Source organism: Hyaena hyaena, unplaced genomic scaffold (assembly GCF_003009895.1).
Source record: "Hyaena hyaena isolate Hyena2069 unplaced genomic scaffold, ASM300989v1 scaffold_40, whole genome shotgun sequence".
Taxonomy (NCBI): Eukaryota; Metazoa; Chordata; class Mammalia; order Carnivora; family Hyaenidae; genus Hyaena; species Hyaena hyaena.
The window spans coordinates 2218532-2240464 of NW_024080672.1; the positions used below are offsets into that span (position 1 = coordinate 2218532).

The 21933-nt window shown below is 40.3% G+C and overlaps 1 protein-coding gene across 1 annotated transcript in view; it reads right to left on the reverse strand.

Moving 5' to 3' along the window:
• Window positions 1–286: 286 nt before the first annotated feature.
• HIBADH (3-hydroxyisobutyrate dehydrogenase) overlaps window positions 287–21933 on the reverse strand; it is a 105314-nt gene continuing 83667 nt past the window's right edge. The window contains exons 5-8 of the mRNA XM_039229905.1: window positions 15529–15662; window positions 13399–13475; window positions 5885–6041; window positions 287–1242 (exon numbers count right to left, since the gene is read on the reverse strand). Of these exons, the coding sequence (XP_039085836.1) occupies window positions 1084–1242; window positions 5885–6041; window positions 13399–13475; window positions 15529–15662 (527 nt within the window). The 3' untranslated portion in view covers window positions 287–1083. The remainder of the gene's footprint in view (window positions 1243–5884; window positions 6042–13398; window positions 13476–15528; window positions 15663–21933) is intronic.

The following is a 21933-nucleotide window of genomic DNA, read 5'->3' on the forward strand; positions in this document are numbered from 1 at the left end:
TTCTAGGAGCTGGGGTAAGGAAAGTCTACACCAGGGCATATTCCAGTTCACACAGGCTGAATTCCTATTGCACCCACAACTGAAAACATTCAAATGAATGCCCATTAATGACTCAGACTGAGCAGCATGAAGCTGGTTTGCCACTGGCCAATTCAGATTCAGTTCCTTTTGACTTTCCCTCCCTTCCTTTTCTGCCCACCCTTTCCCCATCAGTCTGGAACCCCAATTTGTCAGAGCATTTCATTGTTCACCAAATGGCTAGGAAGACACGAAAACTCCAAGAAAGTATTATCAGCATAGAAATTTATTTGAATTCAAAATAATATGGTTATATTTAGAATAGTGTAATAATTATCTAAAGCAAATATCATCATTGGCTCTGAAACGGTTCTAACGATGTCATTCTTTTAAAGTCAAAAAATATGTAGTAAGAATGTACAAGGAAGCAAAAATATAAAAAACAAGTTGGCTGAGTTTTGGGAGTTGTAACCTGAAGAATACAGTAAGATAATGTAACAGGGTCCAAATGATAAAACATGCAGCAAAGAGTTCGTTAGCTTTACCAACTCCCTGGAGAACAAGTCAGTAACCTCAGCAATGCACCACTTGGGTTAACAGGACACACTTCCCGAGGGATGCAGGTAGTAATGCGCTGTGCTTCCCCTTTTCTAACTCCTTTCCCCACACCAATTTCTTTTCTTTGCTTTCAGACAGGTTTCATCCTGTTGAAAAAATATTTGGTTTTATTTGCAAAGTGGAATAAATCATATCCTGATTGAAGTATGCAACGATTTAGTTGAAGATGCTCAAGGATGAAACTTTTGAAGACAGGTCAATCAGCTAGTTGGCAGAGACCATCAGTGGCTTGCAGGGAAAAAAAATGGAGATAACACAGGTTTGCTAAATAGATAAAGAGAATAAGCAGTTAAAAATGGGCAAAAAAATCCTAAGGTTTACTGGGACCTAGACAATCAAAAGCAGGCAGGTGACCTTTGATTAAGCCCATTTACTTGTGGAGTGAGCTGTAAGGAGGCTCCAACATGGAGGTTGATTTCCAACAGTGTCCATGGCCAAAGGGCAAACTCAGAAGGTCTCTTCTTCTCGTAGAAACTGGAAGATGGAAGAGAAGTCTTTCTTTGAGTAACCCTTTGCGCACATCATCCTGTAGATCTGATGGGCTTGGCTGCCCAGAAGGATCGGGGTCTTTGTGCTGGTGGCGGAGTCTTGTGCTAGCCCCAGATCCTAAATCAAACAAGGGCAGGAAGGAACACATTGAGACTGGTGGCCAAGGCTCACTTTGCAAATGCAGCTCCTAAAGCTTTGGTTTCAAAGCAGGAGAAATGAAGCCTGAACAAAGAAGATACTTACAAATACTGCGGCAGGTTATATACCCTTTTACAAGTACTTTCACATAGGGCAAAAATGCTCCGGACAGAAATCTTAATTTCTGAGTGGCCTCCCTACTCCTCCTCCCAGACCTGTCTGTTCTATTTTGACTTTGGATGGGTTACTACAGAAATGAGATCACATAGGGAAATGCTTTTTCAAATCTACAGAAGCCTATAAGTCGAAAACAAACCCCATGATGGAATTACTGAATATCCACGCAATCTCTGTTCAACGAGTACTTAGCACTGTTCCAAGCGCCAGTGATACAGTCGCCGTTCTTGTGAAGCTCGGGGGAAGACAGACAACAAATACTAAAATCTGAGACAAAGACAAGCACTGTGAAGAAAACTAACGCAGGGGAAGGGGTTGGGAAGTGGTGGACGGCAAGCGCGGAGTGGAAGGAGGAGAGTTCCGACATGAAATGTTTAGGGAAAGCTTCTCTGAGGTGAAGACACTTGATTTATGATCCGAATGTCAGGGAGCAGCGAGTTGTTGGGAGAGAGCTAGGGGAATAGAGTCGCAGGCAGATGGAACAGCAAGGTGAAGGCGCTGTGCTGGGACATGGCTTGGATATTCAAGAAACAGCAAGCAGGCCAGCAAGGCTGAGTGACAGTGAGCAATGGGGCTGGGGCGGGAAATAGTCTGGGATGGGCACACATAAAACACGGGAGCTTTAATATGTTTAGTGAGGAGTTTGGATTTTATCTGAAGTGCAGTGGGACATCCACCATCATGACAACCCTTTAACATCTCAGCAAGCTGACGCTTCACCCTGAGAGTTTCAAAAAACTTAGGGCTGTTTAAAAATAGACACAGTTAACTTTATAAATCTTTCATATACTATAGCTAATGAACATTCACTACCATTACAATGGATTCTTGTCCAAACCTAAAGTATCTGGGGTTGATGGAAGACTGGGAAGATTTGGATAAGAGAAGCAAATATTCCCCATTTTTCATTATATTTGTGATTTTATAAGAGCTGCAAACTAGTGGCAAAACCAACTTGACCTTCTCACCGTTACCAGTCTCACTGCCCCCACCGATGCAGAAGTCACCGATGCCCCCAACAATGGAAGGGGAAAGCAAGAAGCAAGACAAAAATGTTTCTAATCTCTGAGGAACACCCTTTTTAACGGAGCACTTACTGATATCATCCACTCAAAGGAGAAAATTATTCAAAGAAAAAATAAAGCCAAGTTTAAAAGATGAATGAAATCTCGAGCCTCTTAAATATGTATGATGGTACAGGTGCAAACATTACTTTGTGCTTATTTGTATAATTTTCACATGTAGACAATAGATCTGAAAAATCTGCTGAACCTTAAATTCTTCCATAGTTTCCTAAAAATAAAAAGCAAGTTGAACTGTTACCTCCACAGTTAACAAACATCCAGCTACATTATTGCTTATACCCAGACCAACCTTTCTTGTTGACATCATTTTGTGGCGAATCTGCAGAATATATTTATTTTCAAATGACAGAGAGAATATCTACATAGACTGCATTTAACTTTTAACCTAGTTAACTGGAACACAGACTGGAACAGAAGAACTCAGAGTTAACATAACATACTGAAGAGAACACAATACTATCGAGAAGAAAGGTCTAGAATTTTTCTAAGGGGCAAGTACATATCCAAATGAAATCTGCCTAAGCCTAAAAACAGAAAGTGAAATAGCTTTGGTGGCTGCTCCCTTAAAGGATGGACATTCTAAAAACAGAAAAGTGCTTAGTCTGAGAGGCTTTTGTATCTTGAAATGTTAGAAAAAGAAAGCATCCCTTGAAGCTCATAATATATAATTTAAAATAAATATTTTTAAATAAATAAAATAGTTTCCACTTCACTAATCGAATAAACTATTTATGAATCCATGAGCTAAGTGGGTAGTTCAGGAAAAAACATACAACAATTGAAGTAAGGTTTCAACAAGTTGACGGAGGATCAAGTTCTGTTTTACATAAGTGGGTATACTGAGGGGGTACCAAGAATCATCGTGATTTTCCACATGTTGTTCCCTAGCGGCCATTACAAACAGACATGTAGGCTGAAGAGTTCAGAAGAATGATCTAGTTTTCATACTGACTGTGTTCTGATTATATACACACAACATGTTAGAATTTTATGATGTTAAGACCTAGAAATAAATGTACAAGCCTCTAAACAACATCCCCTAGCAGAATAAAATTTAAGACAACTGAACAAAACATCTCTTAGTAAATAAAGCCTTGACCTGTCCAAGCAGAACCACAATGGTATAACTGTTTTAATCAACGTAGCATCGATGGGAAGTTCTTTATCTCCCATCAATTTCTCTATACAAATCTAATTAGCTATATGGTGTGTCTTTTAACAGCAATCTGAGATGATGAAAGATTTTTTTAAGTTCCTTCCTAAGTATTCTCATTCCAAGCAAAATTAAGGGAGATCTTTATAAGGGAGATCCACTTTATAAGGGAGATCACAACTACATTTCATAGACAGAAGGACAACAGTAGCATCCATATGTTTGACTCCTGCACTGTCATGCTATTAGCTGAAAACACAATTGTTTATGATCCAGAAAATCATTTTATTTATCTTTAAAGTTCATTTATTTAATTTTGAGAGAGCGGGAGAGAAAAAGTACGCGTGCGGGAGGGGTGGAGAGTGAGGCACGAGAGAGAATCCCAATCCCGCTATCAGTGCAGAGCCTGACATGGGGCTTGAACTCACAAACTGTGAGATCATGACCTGGGCCGAAGTTGGATGCTCCACTGACTGAGCCACCCAGGTGCCCCGCAGGAAGTCATCTTAAAGGAAAGACTTTAACAGTGGCAGATTCTTCCTGGGCAGGGCCACTGCAGATAATGGCTAATGCACAGGTGAACCAGAGAGTGAAGGACAGCTAGCACGGAGTCGCCAAAGTCAGCACTACAAAAAGACCAGGAGGCCAGGAATATTCATCTGATCCTTCTGATCAGACGCCTCCTACTTCTTATTATACTCTACGTGTTAGCCACTTCCTCAGGCTGAGCTATTAGCATTATTATTGGAACCGAATAAGCTAACAGCTCACAACCCACTTCACATAGACACCAAATGGAAAACTGAGCATAAATGCGATTCTTTCATTCTTCTGTGTGCCCTAATAAATCACTTGCAGCTTCGATGAGAACAATACACTTAAGGAGCTACTTCCTGTTTCTAGCAACAGCCATACAGCACAATTACAAAAGCCCGTGTGGAGGATATGCAAACCTAAATACAGGATACAGACTGGCATAAAAATAAGTATTTTCTTACATGAAACATGAGGAGAAATCAAACTGCAAAATAAGAAACGTAGTTTCAACCACTGCTTTATCCAATACATATGTGAAGTGCGCTGGCGATAGGCCAGGTACTGTGCCAGAAGCTGGGATGGAGGGGGGCAAGGACAAACGATGCGGGCAGAGGGAACAGCGCGCGTGGAGGTTTGCACGTGGGAGACGACGACAGGCAGAAATGAGCTCAGTATGGCTGAAGCAAAGAGACGGGCTGGGAAGGCAGAAGCAGGCTGGTAGGACGAGCAAAGGCCAAATCATGGGGGGCTTCGTGAGACAACTCGCAGAGAGGGACTTTAATCTACAAGTAACTGGAAACTGTGAAAGAGACTGAGTAGGGGAACCGGCACCCTCTGGTTCCTGCACCTCTGGAGGCGTGCTCCCTCCACGGTGTGGAAAATGAACCGGAGAGGATTATGAAAGGCAAGGACGCCAGTTAAGGGCTGACTTGGTATGAGGGAGGCTCAGCCAAGGTCCTGGTGGTGGCAGAGAAGGGAACTGCATGAATTCAAGGCACCGTCAAGAAATAGACTGGACAGGGCGCCATGGGGAATGGAGGAAAGTAAACTGAGTATGGTGCCCGGGTGTACGTTTTTATTACTTTGGTAATCAGGAAAAAGTCAACTATGGGGGCAGGGTGGGATGGGAAATAGCTGAAAGTCTGTTCCTGTCAACAGTATTTTCTAAAGTTGAGATCACAAACAGGAGGAGGCCAACTATTTGCTTTTCAAATGACTTGACACATAAATACGTACATATTTTTAAAGCAGGAAGGTGTATTTAGAAATCTAGTATCATAAGAAAGATAGTCTCCCCTTCCATGACAGGTGTATCCAATGTCAACACATTATCAGAAAATTCTTACTGCTTCCATTCTAAGGACTTGGTAAATTAATGAAAATTTCTCACGAAGAACAAAATTTTGCCCATCTTCACAGTACAAACAAACCCAAGCACAAAATAAAACTCCCAGCCTATTCTCATCTGAAAGGGCAGGAATATAAATGAACATAAATGAACAAGATAAGGATTTTTATCTGAGCGAAGTTTTAACTAATTTCCAGTGAGTAAGTGAAACGCTGTTTTAGTAATCTTGCTGTCTAGGATGGACATATGCTCTGTTAAAGGGGAATGGGTGGTTAGACCATTAAACATCTGTGCCCCTCCGTCTCGGGGACAGAGACATACCTTAGCCATGAGTGTTGTTCCAAATCCACCCTGATAGTTATTAGCCGACGGAACTCCATCCATCACCCCAGGAACAGGATTGTAAGTGTCACTTGACCAACACCGTCCTGAGCTCATGTTTAGGATTTTAGCCAATAGTTTTGGGTCAAGCCCTAACCTGTCAAAGGTCAAAGGAAAGCAGTGTTACATGTCAAAATGTACAAGTCATGCGTGATTTATTTACGTATGAGGACGCTCTATCTTCTTTCTCCATTTATTATATGTCTTCAAAAATCAAAGCAGACTGAGGAGAGCAAAGAACTCAATCTTAAATTATAGAGTATTAAAAGCTCGTGATTAAGCACTTCTGAGCCAGGATGTTCTGCACTGGGAGAAAACCCTCTGTACTATATCCCACTTTTAAGAAATAACACATAATTGCGTAGTTGTTGGCTTATCACACGCATGGGTTTTCTCGTCTTTTGGATATTACTGCACTTATGTGTCACATAAGAACCTTAAACCAATATGATAATCTGAATTCTACATCCTTTACTCACAAATGATAGATTTCAGAAAGAAATATTGACAGATAAACTATGCATCATGGGAGTCCGTGTGGTTGCATTTATATGTATGTTTATTCTTCTAGCTTTTATGAGAATGAATACAAGAGATGAGCCATGAGCAAAAAAAATGAGCTTAAGAGAAGTTATCATTATAAAAGAAGACATTTCTTGCTGCAAAACTTTTCCTTATTTATTAAATCTTCATTAGACGATCTTGCTTATGAAGCAAGTCTGCACAGAGCTGTGACATATGCTATCTATTCAGAGACATGCATTATAGTTCTGGGTCAACTACTGATAAGGTTACTGATCCTGATAAAACAAAGCTTGCCCAAGCGGAAACATCATTTGTTCTATCACCGAGCTGATGGCATCAACGGCTGTTCACTGTGGACCCAGAAAAAAAATAGAACCAAAACGCTATTTTACTTTGATTCTGAGAATCTAAATGCAGTCTGGGAAGCATAGGTTTGCTAAGTATCACTGAATCAAGTTCAAATATAGCTTCCTACCCAGCGATTTATTGGTTTCTTTCACACAAAGAGACATTATAAAACAATTGTCATAAAAGCTTTCTGCTTTTCCTTAGAACCTCTTTTCCAGGAAGAAAAAAAGATGGAAAAGAGACACATATTAATGTGAAACAAATTGTGCATTGTGGCTTGCTTAAGTTCTTGTTTCCTCTGTGTGTTTGAAACGTGTGTCTGTTTATTCCCCAATGTGAGTGTCACGGCCAGTAAACATTTTTCCAATGCTGGAGTAGGGGGCTAAAGCTGACAGCCAGGATATGTATGGACATAGCACAGAGTACAGCTGTTATGTAATCAGGTTTTCAAGAAGTAGCTGTGGTGCAAGGAATATATGCAGCATGCCACATATGTGAATTCATATGGTGGACCATGTTACAATGGGGAGTTTTCTTAAGGATTATAACAGATGGAGAAGATTCACTATAATCGGATGTCACACATTCCGTTCAATGGGAGACTGCCAAAAAGAAACCCAACAGTTTCATTCATTCCTTTATACAAATTCCAAGTTTGTTACAGGTGTAGTTTGTTATTGATGCTTTCTTCCCACTTTGGAATACAAAGAGGCTATCAGTACGCTGTTAAAGCAGATGACTTGGGAAAGAGAAAGCCAATGTGCATACTGTGAAAAAGTAAAAATCATGTATTAACAATTAATCTGCTATAACTGCAAATGTATTCTCTAAGCACAAATGTTCAAGAACCTCTATGTCTAATGTGTTCCATGAGTAGGGAATATTTTTAAGATCCCTCAATATCGTTCTTCCCTTCCGTCTGAAGTATAATCCAAGGGCTTCTGAATTTAGATTTTCTTTTAAAATGGTTCGTCCCATTGAAAGCAGCAGAGCTACTGTTCTCTTTATAACCTACCTGGTTATACTCAACAGAACCTCACAACAGCCTTTACTGCTAACGCGATTCATACTCTAGGTACAGTACTCACCAGAATGGGGAGCAAAGCTTCTTATCCTTTGTAAAAACCCTGCATCTCATTTTTCTTGAGTGTTCAAGGAAAAATGCAGGCACTGATTTATGGAACCCTGTTTGGCGAACGTGTTACTATTTAGAAGCATCCTGAGGGGCACGCAAAAAAGCCTGGTGGCAGTTGTTACTACGTGCTGGCTTTTCAAATCTGATGCTTCCCCGCTGTGCTGGCTCCCCTTTGGGAGACGGCCGGTCCCTCTCCGCTTTCCCTCCCCCGACTCCCCACCCTACAGCAAAGTGTATCGTTAAAAAGAGCAAGTTAGAAGTGTTTTGCATTTCATCTTTCTGAGCGTTCTTTCGCTGGCACGTATATAACTGACAGTTAAAATTAGACATAATATTAAAATCAGTTACTGAAGTCCTCTGTCTTCCACTGTGCCTAAGGCTTGTAATGGTCTGAAACCAGCTAGAATACACAGTAATTGTCATTCAGAGAGTCTATCCTAGAACGTCATGCTTCACTGGAGAAGACTGAGTTTCCATTTGAAATCAACAAATTAATCCAAGACAGGTATCTGAAAGGGCAAGTTTAATAGGAAGCAGCTACTGGGCTCTCAACCATGATAAAATGTTATTGCTGTTTCCCTGTAAATTGGCTGGGAACATATGATACTTTCTGCATAAGAGCCCCATTGCTGTTCAGGAGATATACAGCTCAAGCCATCAAAAGGATGACAGTCTGTCAGTCCCCATAATAACTTGCCACTGGATGTGGTTCGAGAGTGTGCGCGTGCATGCATGTGGCTTTACAATTGCTGGAATGTTCTCTGATATAAACAGAGAAAGAATTCACTGCTCTGACCGCATATATAATGCAACTCAAATAAACGTCACTGTGTCAAATCTACTCACCTTTAAAACACAAGAATTTCAAATGAACTTTTGAGAGAAGTAAAAATGATTGCATACGCTATAAAAAAAAAAAAAAAAAAACTAAAGAGAATCCAAATGTTTGCCTTCACGGTAACCAAGGCCTTTAAAGGACCAAAAAACTTTGTTTACTTTATATTCTATAGAAATATGTATACTGTCTGGTTTTATGTTAGAACAAAGCAAATTAGGTCACTAAACTGAGATGTCTGTATCACAGGAAGGGATGTGGAAATGAAACACCTAAGACTATGTCAGTTTTTTATTTTTTTATTTTTGAGAGAGAGAGAGAGAGAGAGAGAACACGTGAGCAGGGGAGGGGCAGAGAGAGGGAGAGAAAGAATCCCAAGCAGGCCCCACACTGCCAGCGTAGAGCCCGACATGGGGCTTGAACTCATGAACTGTTCGTGAGCCTAGATCAAGAGTTGGATGCTTAACTGAATGAGCCACCCAGGTACCTTAAGACTAAGTTGGTTTTAATAGATCATTCACTTATTCATCAATGTTTAACAGATGTGCCAGGTGCAGGTGCTATGCCTAGAGCCAAGGAGACATAGTAAGGAAGCTAAGAAGGGGCTGTGCCTGCCATCTAGGAACAAGCCAGTTAACACACGCACACACACACAGGGGTAACTTTTACCTGAGGCAGGAGAAGCGCCTCCCTCCCCGCCTCCCCCCTTTATCCATTTGACAAATCTTCACTGAGTGTCTACTATGTGCTAGGTATGTTCTTAAGACACAGCAATGAGCAGACAAAGTCAATCCCCTTCATGGAGCTTGCATTCTAGCCAGGGAGACAGGCAAAAGGCAAACGCATAAATACACATGTCAGCTGGTGAGAAGCGTTATGAAGAAACCACGGTTAAAGTTACGATTCAATTCAAATACTAACCATCACCACCATCAATCACATCGATAACTACCACGTTGAACATGTACAATGTGCCAGGAACCATTTTAAAAGATTTACGCAGATGAACTCATTTCATCTTCACAACAACTCTGTGTACAGATACTATTATTTTTGTCATATTATAGACGAGAAAAGCTGAAGTCTACGGCAGAGCTATGATGCAAGCACTGACAGACACCCACCCTCCCACCGCCCTCAGTCTCACTGGGTCATGTGGGTAGTGAATCTAACAGTCCAGAAGCCAGTACGATAGTGTTTTATCAGTCTAGTAAGAAATTTGGTTGGGGCACCTGGGTAAGCACCTGGCTCTTGATTTTGGCTCGGGTCATGATCTCATGGTTTGTGGGTTCAACCCTGTCTGTATTGGGCTCTGGACTGACAGCTAGGAGCCTGCGTGGAATACTCTCTCTTCTCTCTGTCCCTCTCCCTGACTCACGCACGTGTGCTCTCTCTTTCTCTCCAAATAAAAAAATAAACCTAAGAAAAAAAAAGAAATGTGGTCAAATTTTTAGTATAAACCTTGCGCCACTTGTTATCTATGATATCTGTATCAGGGGATACAACTAAGAGGCTTCAAGTCATCACCTAAGTGAAAACGCACCACCGTCTAAGGGCAGTAGCCAAGAAACTAAAAAGACACTTGTGGGACAGTTCTCATCTTGAACAGCCTGCCAGAAGTTCAACTGTCCGAAGTTTCTTTTAAGGTGGGAAGAAGATCATATGGTTGTCGCTAGGGGCCTAGGTCCTGACTGGTAATGCAAATGACCTGTTATACCACCAATACTGAAAAAAAGAGAAGCAAAAAAAAAGACAGCTCCCAGTGGAGCAAAATTTTATAAAAACAGAACAACAAAGCTTCCATTATCCACATGGTTTCTTTGCGACACACGGCAGCTAAACCGTCTCTGATGCAAGCAGGACACCTTCAGTGCCAGTAAAACTAGGTTCTAACTCCTAATTAGAACCCAATTAGAAGGTAGAACAGCCTAATTTAAAAAAGAATTTCAAAAATAAGTTGTATATCTGTATTTTTTTATGCTTTACTTTTTTTTTAAGTAGCATTTAACACTTTCCTTATATCCATAAAGACTCACTGTAAAAGATCATAGGGTCAATAGGAGTTTAAGACTGTATGACTTTATTCTTCTAGTTTTTAAAAAATGGGAAACAGTGTTCTAGAAAAAACACTGACTTATGAGAATGAAATTAATCAGAAATGATCACTTCATAGGAGTAGGTGACTCAATTTGTAAATGTTGACATTAATGCTCTAAAAAAAATTCACTTCGGAGTGAACAGAATATAAATGTGGCTGAGCCACTTTGATGCTGTACTACTTTGTGGGAATTTACTACTTGGGAATTTATGCTTGCTGATGCCAATTTTCTCTTTCACCTTGCAAAGCTCAATAAATCGTGGCCGCTCTCTATACTCTATTAGAGAACAATCCTGTCACTTTAAACCATGTCTGTAAACCATGGAGAAAAGACAATAGCAGAAGCGATCATTTTTAGGACTTTCAAACCACTGAGAATCTTTGTAAGATAAACTGATAAAATCCTAATATTATGAAAACAAGCAATTCATTAGTGTAATCTGAAGCACCAGAAAGTTATATGTTATTATAACAGTTAAGTAAAATTAGGAAGTTCCTACATTGTGTTCATTTTTTATATATGATATATGCAAATATTATATATATATGTTAGTAATATATGTGTGTAGAGTTTCAGAAGAATTAAACATTTAAAGTTTCATCTTTCTAAACATTATTTTTATCATAGTGGATCAAAACCAATAAAACAGGAAAATCTATTTATTGCCTTTGCTCTTAACATTTCTATTTGGAATTTTTTCACTTTTCATCTTCTTTTTGATAACGAAGTCACTGTAGCAGCCAAAGTACATATTTCAGTGTATATTTTATTCAATTCACTTGATTCAAGTGACTTTCCTACTAGTCTTTATTGGCTGGTGTTTGGAGTTAGACTTCTGTCAGCACTAACCACACAAAAAGTTCATTTTAGAATAGCAAATGACCATCTGGTAAGAGTTTTGCTAGGAAAAGTATCTGAGGAAGGCCAGAGGATACGTCACTATGTCTAAGGGATACCCTGGTCCAGTGACGCTCAGAGTAAGAAGCAGAATATAAAACAAATTAGTGAAGATAAAGAGGGAAATTTCAGTACAACATAGCCTAGGTTATCTAGGCTTTTGCTTTTTTTTTTTTTATTATTCATTTATGTCCAGAAGAATGAAGATAAAATTCCAAAGATGCACATGCATACTAATGCTCTAATCCTACTGTCAACACCAATTAGTTCTGTGTGCAATTTTGGTTCCAGAAATTTACATCTTCCTCTTCCATGAAATTAGTCTAGAGGATGGACATGAAAACAAGTCACTAGTAACAAGTTTTTCATTTATGATTAAGTGACCCATAGCCTAAAACTGGCTACAATACATACCACTCTGAACAGCTCCCTGTATACTACTCATTTTATTAAGGCTTCGTACAGATATGCCTTAGCATCTTACAGACATTCAATTTTAAAATGTAAATGGTACAGGATATTGATAAACCAATTAGCACTGATGCAAAGCAAATTCCTCTTTTATCTCAATTACAACATGACAACTTAATAGGTCAAGATAGTTTAACATCTGAGACAAGGGCAATTCAATAAACAACGGCATCTTGATATGGTAATTAAGAGGAAATGTGAATCCATTACTGTGTTTTAAAGAATATCTCAAGCACTTTGGCTCTTTTATTGCTTTTATCAAAAGCTGTGAGATGAAACACTACTTTGATTTGTGATAGATCTGGTAAGCAGTTTGGGGAAATGTGAAGAAAACACCTGAATGAAGCATCTTGCTAATGAAGCATTTTCTAAAATAAGAAATGTGTACTTATGATATTCATGCAATACAAAACATTCAAAAAATTAACTGGGTGATTAATCATATGTAACATTCCTAACCCAAAAGATGAAAGGCTAAAATTAAGACATTAACCTTAAGCATTCTAAAAGATGATCGTCATCATAGGAGAAACAAAATTCCTGCATCACTTTAAGCAAAGTATGAATGCCATTTTATTTTAATGGGAAGACACACCCTAAATGTAAAGTAACGAAACCACAAGCCAGTTAAGATGAGAAGAGTTATGTACGTGAGTTGCAGCTTTATGAATGCCATCCAGTTTTTCCCAGGACTAAACAACCAAAAGGCCTTTCAGTGAATAGATACATAAAAGCAGCCGTGTGCTACTGTAACACTTGAATTCACCGTACATTAAAACGGTGTTTTACAAAAATGTGCCCTACACTGCCAAAGCATGTTTAAATTTTATAGTAAAAGTGTTCCTTGCATTTCAATACAACAGAAGAAATGGGGCTCCCATATAAAAAGGATAATGTAACTTCAAATATACAGGACAATGCATTTTATGGCTGTGGCAAAGAATATTCTTGCTCTCCAGGGCCCAGTGGTCATCAAATAAGCAAAGTCTATTAAAGTTCAATAATGAAGTCCTTTCAGAATGTTCCTGGATCAACTCATCCATCTGTCATGAACACGTTTTTTTTTTTTTTCCCCCAACATCAGAAAATCAAATAGGCAAGCCCATAAAAATTGTTAGTACATGAAAATATACATTCGACAAACCTGATTCCAAGATTCATAGCTTCGGCAGTCCCAATCATACTAATGGCTAATAGCATGTTGTTGCAGATCTTTGCAGCCTGAAAAGAAATGAAGTACATATTAAATATCTTCATTTTCAAGCTGTAACTCACAGGAAGTTGTTCTTCACCCACCTCACAGGCTTCTTTCTAGAAGTAAGAGTGTGTAACTGTTGATTCTCTCACGTGGGGAAAGGAACGTGGTGGTGCTCCATGCCTCCTCCTGAGCATGCCAGGCTGCCTGGGAGCAGGATGGTAAGAAACTCACAGTGGTGCCCGAGCTCCTTCTGTGGGCTCAGTCTATACGGAATACTGACCTATGTGGCATGACTGCTCTTTCTCCCCCCGGTCTCACTGAGATATAGTCGACCTACAGCACTGTATAACTTTAGACTGTACATCACAATCATGTGACTTATTTGTATCATGCAATAATTACCACAAGTTTAGTTACAATCCATCTTTTCATGCAGATACAAGAAAAAAATGTATCTTTTGCCTTGTGATGAGAATCTTAGGATTTACTCTCTTAACTTTCACACACACCATATGGTAGTGTTAGCTCCAGTCGTCAAGTTGTACATAACGTCTCCAACACGCCTGCCCTTTATGGAAAGGCGCTTACATTCTAACTGGGGCAATAGAGTAACTAAAGATAAAGAAAGGCAACAAACAAACAACAATTAGGTGGGAAACTATATGGCTGTAGGACAGAGACGGTGGGAATTCAGAGAAACAAGATCACTGAGGGTAGGAGCAGAGAGGAAGTAGAACCTGAAGCCATCTCTTGGAAGGCCAGGCAGGAATTTAAAAAGGCAAGAGGGAGAAAGGAAGAGAGCACAGGAAAAGAAAAATACGTAAGAGGGATTAAATATATCAGAGCATGGGAGAAGAGTAAGAAAACTGACTCATGGGCGTACATTTTAAGGAATGGCAAGAAATTGGATAGTTAAGCCTGGGGCAGAAGCTATGAAAGCTGGGGTGGAGAGTTAAAATTTGACACAACAGGCAACAGGCATCTATTCAAAGTTTCAGAATGGGGAAGTCTATGATGACACAAACATCTTGATGAGGTTGGTTCTGGTTACAGCGTTGGCAGAGTGGTAAACCCGGCATCCAGGCTTTCCGAGAAGTACACGAGGTATGAGACAACGGGAGAAAACTGGATCAGGTAATGTGAGGAATGGACAAGACTGTCAACAAGGAGAGACACTGAAGCAAAAACCAGTGGAACCTGAACTTGGAGACTGGACAAGAGAATGGAGACAACAGGTTTATCTGAGATACTATCGAAGTCTTGAATAAAATAAAGAGGGTGGCAGAGACCAGAACGAGGCATTAAGAGGAGGGAAGATTGAGTGAGAGTGTGTGTGTTGGTGGGAGGGGGACAATGAGGTTGACTTCTGAGTTCAGTGCTGCCATTCACCTCTGTCTGATTAGAGAACTGATATATTTCTAAAGGAAAATTATCTGCGTTTCTTTTTAAAAAATTTTTTTAACGTTTATTCAGTTTTGAGATACAGAGACAAGAGTGTGAGTGGGGGAGGGGCAGAGAGAGAGGGAGACCAAATCCGAAGCAGGCTCCAGGCTCCGAGCTGTCAGCACAGAGCCCGACATGGGGCTCAAAATCACAAACTGTGAGACGATGACCTGAGCCAAAGTCGGACGCTTAACCGACTGAGCCACCCAGGTGCCCAGAAAATTATGTGTTTTTCAAGAAAAAGATAGAAGTGCACAGATTACTTCTTCCTGACTGTATTACAAAGCAAGCTGCAGCACATCATTCGATGGAGGATAACAGCAATGCAGACACCACGCACACTTCCTACAGAAGCGGCATTACAGCTGATTTCAGTGGTCACCAGGAGGATATATCAGAATGTGAAAGATGGAATTTCCAGTATCTTTTAAAATAAGTTAATTGGCTGACATCTGCTTCATTCCAACAGGAATGATGGAAAACAAATTTATTCCCAATTAATTTAAGAAAATCTGAGCAAAGAATCCATAGATTGAACAGAGTAGGGAGGAATAATAGTGTGGTCAGGAAAGACAAATGAACCTTAGCCAATTTTGTATCATCAGGTCAGGGTCATTAACGTGAAATTGTTACCTGCCCGGTCCCAACAGCTCCACAATACACCACATTGGAGCCCATGCACCCCAGCAACTCCTGGGCAGCAGCAAATTCATCTTCGACGCCTCCCACCATAAATGTGAGGTTCCCAGACCGAGCAGCTCCCACACCTGAATAGTTTGGGGGTAAAGGGACAGAACAAAAGGATACATTTCTTTAAGTGTTTAGGTAGACAGTAAAATTAGAGAAAAGTCTCAAAACAAATGAAAACATCTTGCCTCCAAACTGTATTTATGTCAGGCATGTAGAAGACGCCCTAAATCTCTCCTGGAAGAGATTTTTTTTTTTTAAAGTAAAGTCTGCACCCAACGTGGGGCTTCACCCCAAGATCAAGAGTTGTGCGCTCTACTGGCTGAGCCAGACCTTCTCCTGGAATATTTTAAAAATCAAGTATTGTGGAGTTTAATAATAGCCCAAAAGGACATACAGATTCAAACTCTTATTCTCAATTCATCTCAAAGATCTGGCATAATCATGGCAAGAAGCATATGGGAATTTGAAATGTGCAATTTATTATTCACATGCATCTTTTACTCTAAGAAACCTATTCAAGTAACTGAAAGTATCTGAAGAAGGTAACTTGTGCCCCCTGACCAGCACAAGAATAGCTGGGGGGGGGGGGGGGGAGAGGGGGTCTTTTATTCTGGGGATTTGGGTGGTCTTTGGCCCATTTGCTTGCTCTCCACATGCTATCTACAGATGAGAGCTACAAAGAGGAAGACCTGGCTCTTTCTCCCACAAACAAGTAGGCATTTCAGATGGTAAGAGTCTTTTTTTTAAGTTAAAGAAAATAGTTGCTTATTTAGACTGATTATTCTGATGTGCACTTTCCAATGTTATTTGATTTTTCTTTCCCCTCCTGCTATGCACCATTTGGGCAATTCATTCCTCGTGATATGAGCAGGAAAAAGAAATGAGCTTTGGCTTGGCTACTCCTTCACAGCTCTTAGAAAGGTCTGATCCAGGGTCCTTGATTGGCATGATTGGTTAGCACACAAAACATGCCCTACGCTTGTCTTAAAACAGGAGGGGAAGCTTCATTCATCTAACTTTTTATTAACTATAAAAAAAAAACCCCAAGAGTATTATCGCTGCTTTTAGTACTAAAGAGATTTTAATTCATAATTTTCAAGTTGGGCTTTGTTGATCAAAACCAGGGAAGTGTGTGTAAGAGCTAGCATGGTTTTTGCCTTTATACTTTATTTTATAGGATAGCTGGGAATGAAGAAACCATCTCTATTTACCAAACCTGGCCATTAGAATAGATAACCGCAAATAATGGCCCACTTTTTAATTTAATTTAATCAATGAAATACAGTTTTTATATATAAAAACCCCAAGCGAGGAGACCCCTATTTCATTGAAATTGTGAATATTTTGCCTTTGCCAAATCAAGTAGCCTTTCTATTACAGTTTATGCTATTTTAACTCATTGTTAAAAACAAAAGAGGTCAGCATTATGTTAGCCAAATAACTGTCGAAGAGGAAGTGCCCACATGTTATGAAAGCCTGAGATACTCACACATAAGGTTAAATTACATTATTTCCCAATATTTTCAGACACACTTTGGAAATGATTATGTACAAAAACACAACTATAACAAATGCTTTTACTTAGCTGGTCTGTGTCCTTTGAACATTCTGATAATGTTGAAGTCTAAGACACTTTGTTAGTTTCTAATTTACTTCACCAAGATGGTAGGTCATTACTCTTTTACAATTCTTTTGCTCAATTTCTATTGCCATTTTTATTCAAACCACATAACTATCTTTACTCTTAATCCTGTTGATCTGACCTAGGAAAATTAAGTAGACAATTTGAGTCAAAGCTTACAAACAAATCCAGCACTATCCATCATAGGTCAATAGCTTTGTATCTAGATTACAGACTGCTAAATAGCTTCAGAGAGTCATTTATTAAAGGAGAATTAATGCTGACAATGGTTCTCAGCTGGTTAATCTTTTGACAGGTGTACTTCCTCACTTGTTCAAACACATATTTCAAAAAGAATAAGTTACTTAAGCACGAGAAGATCACACACAAAAAAGAATAATTCATCTTTTAATTCAGATGTCTGTGGCATTTCTACTCTCCTCTGAATGTGGTGGGATAATTATTAGGACTTTCGCATAACCCAAGCACCAGTGTAAGGGTCTGACTAGCCTGAGTAATTCTAAAGCTTTGGCATTCCTTGGGACCGAACCCTGTCTTTCCATACTTATTCCCTTAAGTGTGTGACGCTATGAAGCCTAGTCCCATCGGGAAGGCAAAATTAAGACCTAAGTAATCCAAAAAGAAATGTAACCATTTTAGCTTAGGAAATAAGATCTAGGAAGGCAGAACTTTAAAGTATGTAAGGCATCCTACAGATTTCAGAAGACATTGTACAGATTTTGAGATCTATCAATAATAAACAATAAACTTATTATAGTGCCATGCCGTTTTAATTCAAATCCACTTCTCCAAATAGGAAAACAGAACAACACACACTCAAGCAGTTGCTAGAATTCTGCGAGAGGAATTTATTCTGACCTTACATTTTAGTAATAGTATATACAGAATCAAAATATGTCCTGTGCTTAATTCTATCACAGCATTTACAACACCTTATTCCAATGTTTGATTTTCTTTTTTTACATTTTAAATGTTTTATTTATTTTTGAGAGACAGAGAGAGACCGCGTGAACAGGGGAGGGTCAGAGAGAGAGAGGGCGACACAGAATCGGAAGCAGGCTCCAGGCTCTGAGCTGGCTGTCAGCACAGAGCCCGACGCGGGCCTCGAACCCACGAACCATGAGATCATAACCTGAGCTGAAGTCGGACGCTTAGCTGACTGAGCCCCCCGGCGCCCCCTCCGAAGTCTGATGTTCTCACCTGACCCCTCCATTAAGCTACAAGCTCCTACAAGATCGGCACTGAGGTCTTGTTTCTGTCAGCATTCCCATTATCTGCCACAGTGCGTGATACATTCAACAGACGGTTGTTTGAGAAATCGTAAGAAATTCACCCAAATTCATAGGAAGAGTAATTCATAAGTTCATAGAAAGAAGAAAAATCTGGAGATGGACTATCTGGTTTAGGGGATGCACCATTTGCTGGCTGTGTGATTCTCAGTGTATAAAATGGGAAAAGCATTAATAACTTCTTCGCAGTATGGCTGTGATTATATGAACACATATATGCTGTAGAACAGGACACGCTATTTATTTATTTATTTATTTTTTTTAATGTTTTTTATTTATTTCTAGGAGAGAGAGAGACAGTGTGAGCAGGGGAGGGTCAGAGAGAGAGGGAGTCACAGACTGAAACAGGCTCCAGGCTCTGAGCTGGCAGTCAGCACAGAGCCCGACGCGGGGCCCGAACCCACGAACCGCGAGATCATGACCTAAGCGAAAGTCGGACGCTTAACCGACTAAGCCACCCAGGCGCCCCAAGGACACGCTATTTAAATGACAGGCCTTCCTACTTTATGCTGTGGGTTGGTGGAGCGGGAGTTTTATTTTTACCTACATAACGCCTCGAGTCCCCTCCTATCTTCTCATCTTAGTCACTGTCTTCTCCAGGAGAATTCTGGCCTCTCTGGCTACACACGAGCGGGTGTGCACTACACCTATGAACAGTGGAAGGGGCTGGCCCAGGTGAGGAGGCACTGGAGTGGCCCGTGGACCGTGCTGTTAAAATTACAGTGCAGACCTCTAGTAAAACCGTTCAGGGGCAGCAGGCTATGTGGGAAGGTGACAGGAATGCTGCATCTGTTTTACTCATTCAACAAATTTTTTTTTTAATTGAGAACCTATTAAGAATCAGGTCCTGTGGTGAGTCCTAGAGTAATACAGGAGTAATACATGACCCTGCTCCTAAGAATTTACACACTTGTGATCCACCCACTTCTCTCCTCACCCATCCCTGCCACCCTGGACTGAGCCATCACCATCGCTCACCTGGATGACTGCAACAGCCTCCTACTTGCTCTCCCTTCGGCTCTTGCCTTCACAGTCTATCCCTCAGAAGGCAGCCAGAGGGAACCTTTTTTTTTTTTTTTAATTTTTTTTTTTAATGTTTTATTTATTTCTAGGAGAGAGAGAGAGAGAGAGAGACAGCGTGAGCAGGGGAGGGTCAGAGAGTGAGGGAGACACAGACTGAAACAGGCTCCAGGCTCTGAGCTGGCAGTCAGCACAGAGCCCGACACGGGGCTCGAACCCACGAACTGCGAGATCATGACCTAAGCGAAAGTCGGACGCTTAACCGACTAAGCCACCCTGGCGCCCCGAGGGAACCATTTTTTTTTTAATGTTTATTTATTTTGAGAAAGAAAAACAGTGTGTGCACATGCAAATAGGGAAGGTGCAGAGAGAGACAGAGACAGAGGCAGAGAGAGAGAGAGAGGGGAGAGAGAGAGAGAGAGAGAGAGAGAGAGAGAGAGAGAGAATCCTAAGCAGACTCCACGCTGTCAGCGCACAGCCAGACGTGGGGCTCGATCTCATGAACTGGGAGATCATGTCCAGAGCCAAAATCCAGAGCTGGATGCTTAACCTACTGAGCCACCCAAGTGTGCCCAGAGGGAACCTTTTAAGACATAAAACCAGTTCACGTTTCTTTCCTACTCTCAAGCCTCCTAATGCTTCCCATCATTCTCAGTATAAAATTCAAAGTCCTACAAAGCCTTCTATGATGCAGCGCTTGGCTACCTCTCCCATCTCATCTCATGCCACCATTCTCTTCATTGCTCAGTGCTTTCGCACCATCCTGGACCCCTACTGTTCCTGAAATGAGACAAATACATTCCCATCTCAAAGCCTTGCACTTGCGCTTTGCCTAAAATGCTCTTCCCCTAGATATTCATGACTTGTTTTCTTCACCGCATTCAGATTTTTTCTCGAAATTTACCTCTTTAGAGAGGCCTTCCCTGACCACTCGATCTGACAACTCAAAAACGCACCCTACTGTTCTCTATCCCCTTCTCTGCTTTAATTTTATTCACACTACTTATTACTACCTATTTATTTTAACTCTTCTATTTATCTCTTTTTGATCTGCATTCCCCGCATGAACAATTGGCTCATGAGGACAGTAGCTCTACTGGCTTATTCACCCCATATGCATGGTGTCTGTTACATCAGATGCTCAGTTAAAAATACAGCATTTGTTCAAAAAGAGGGAGAGAAGGAAGCACTGGCGGAAGGAAGAGCAAGGAAACAAGTGAGCGCAGTACTGGGTGATAAGTGTTCTCGCAGACACAGAAGAGGCTAAGCATTACAGACAAAGCATCTGCCACCCTAGCAAGTCATTAATTGCTCCTCGCCCTAAGTTGTTTCATCTTGAAAGTGAGATGATGAGATAAAATTATCACTGAATTGTTTTTAAGCTTTTGAAATTCCATAGTTTGAACTTTTCAAGTTCATAATATATCTACCTTCCCACCACATTTATCATTTCAATACATAAAACCAAGGCATGTTTCATTTTATACGACATATGAATGGTTCCAAATTAGAGAAAAGAATTAGAAAATGAATTTTCTCGTGTAACCACATTAATTAAATCTAACAAGTCTGCATGTTTGTGGCTGTCTTTAATGTTTTTAGCTATCACTTTCCTGTGATGATGCCTCTAGGGCTTCTCTCCCATGACCCCAAAAGCAGAAAAACTGAACTCATTTGTACAAATGAAAAGGCTAAGGCCCAAACCATTCAAAATAGGTGCCTAGACCACCTGTCTTTAAAGGGACAAGCGTCTTCCACTTCTCTTTGAATCTGCTTCAATTCAATCAACGTTAGAGTGGAGAAACACTTTAAATCTAATCAAAGTCTCAAAGCCAGCCCTCTCCCTTTCTCTCTCTCTCAAACATATCACAGGAAGTCCCCATTATCTAAACTATCTTTTTTTCCTTCCACTCTTACTTATGGTTGACATAAAAAAAATTGACCACTGGAGATCCATTTGTGTGTGGTCCTTAACCCTGGGGAGTAAGAAGAAACAGTCCTTGTCCTCAAGGAGTTTGAAACCTAGCGTTTGTGGTGGTGGAGGTGAGTGAGTACGCGTACATGGAGATGGGAGAAGACAGAAGGCAAACAGATCATTATAAATAGTAAAAGACAGATGTATACTCCAGGAGAGGTCTATATACAGACATGCGTAGGTGCAAAGAAGAAAAATATCATTGGCAATGATCTGTTCAGTGCCTTTAACAATTTGCTCGATCCCTTGTGCTTAGGAGAATATTTGAAATACAACTATTCCAGAAGGTCCAAAATATAAGGTCACAGTAGGTATAAAACTCAGTCGTTGCCCTCGAAAGGTCTAAAATATAATTAGGGAAAAGAGACATATACTCAGAAATAAATGCCAAAAGGTAGCATCATATACCAAGTGTCATGGAT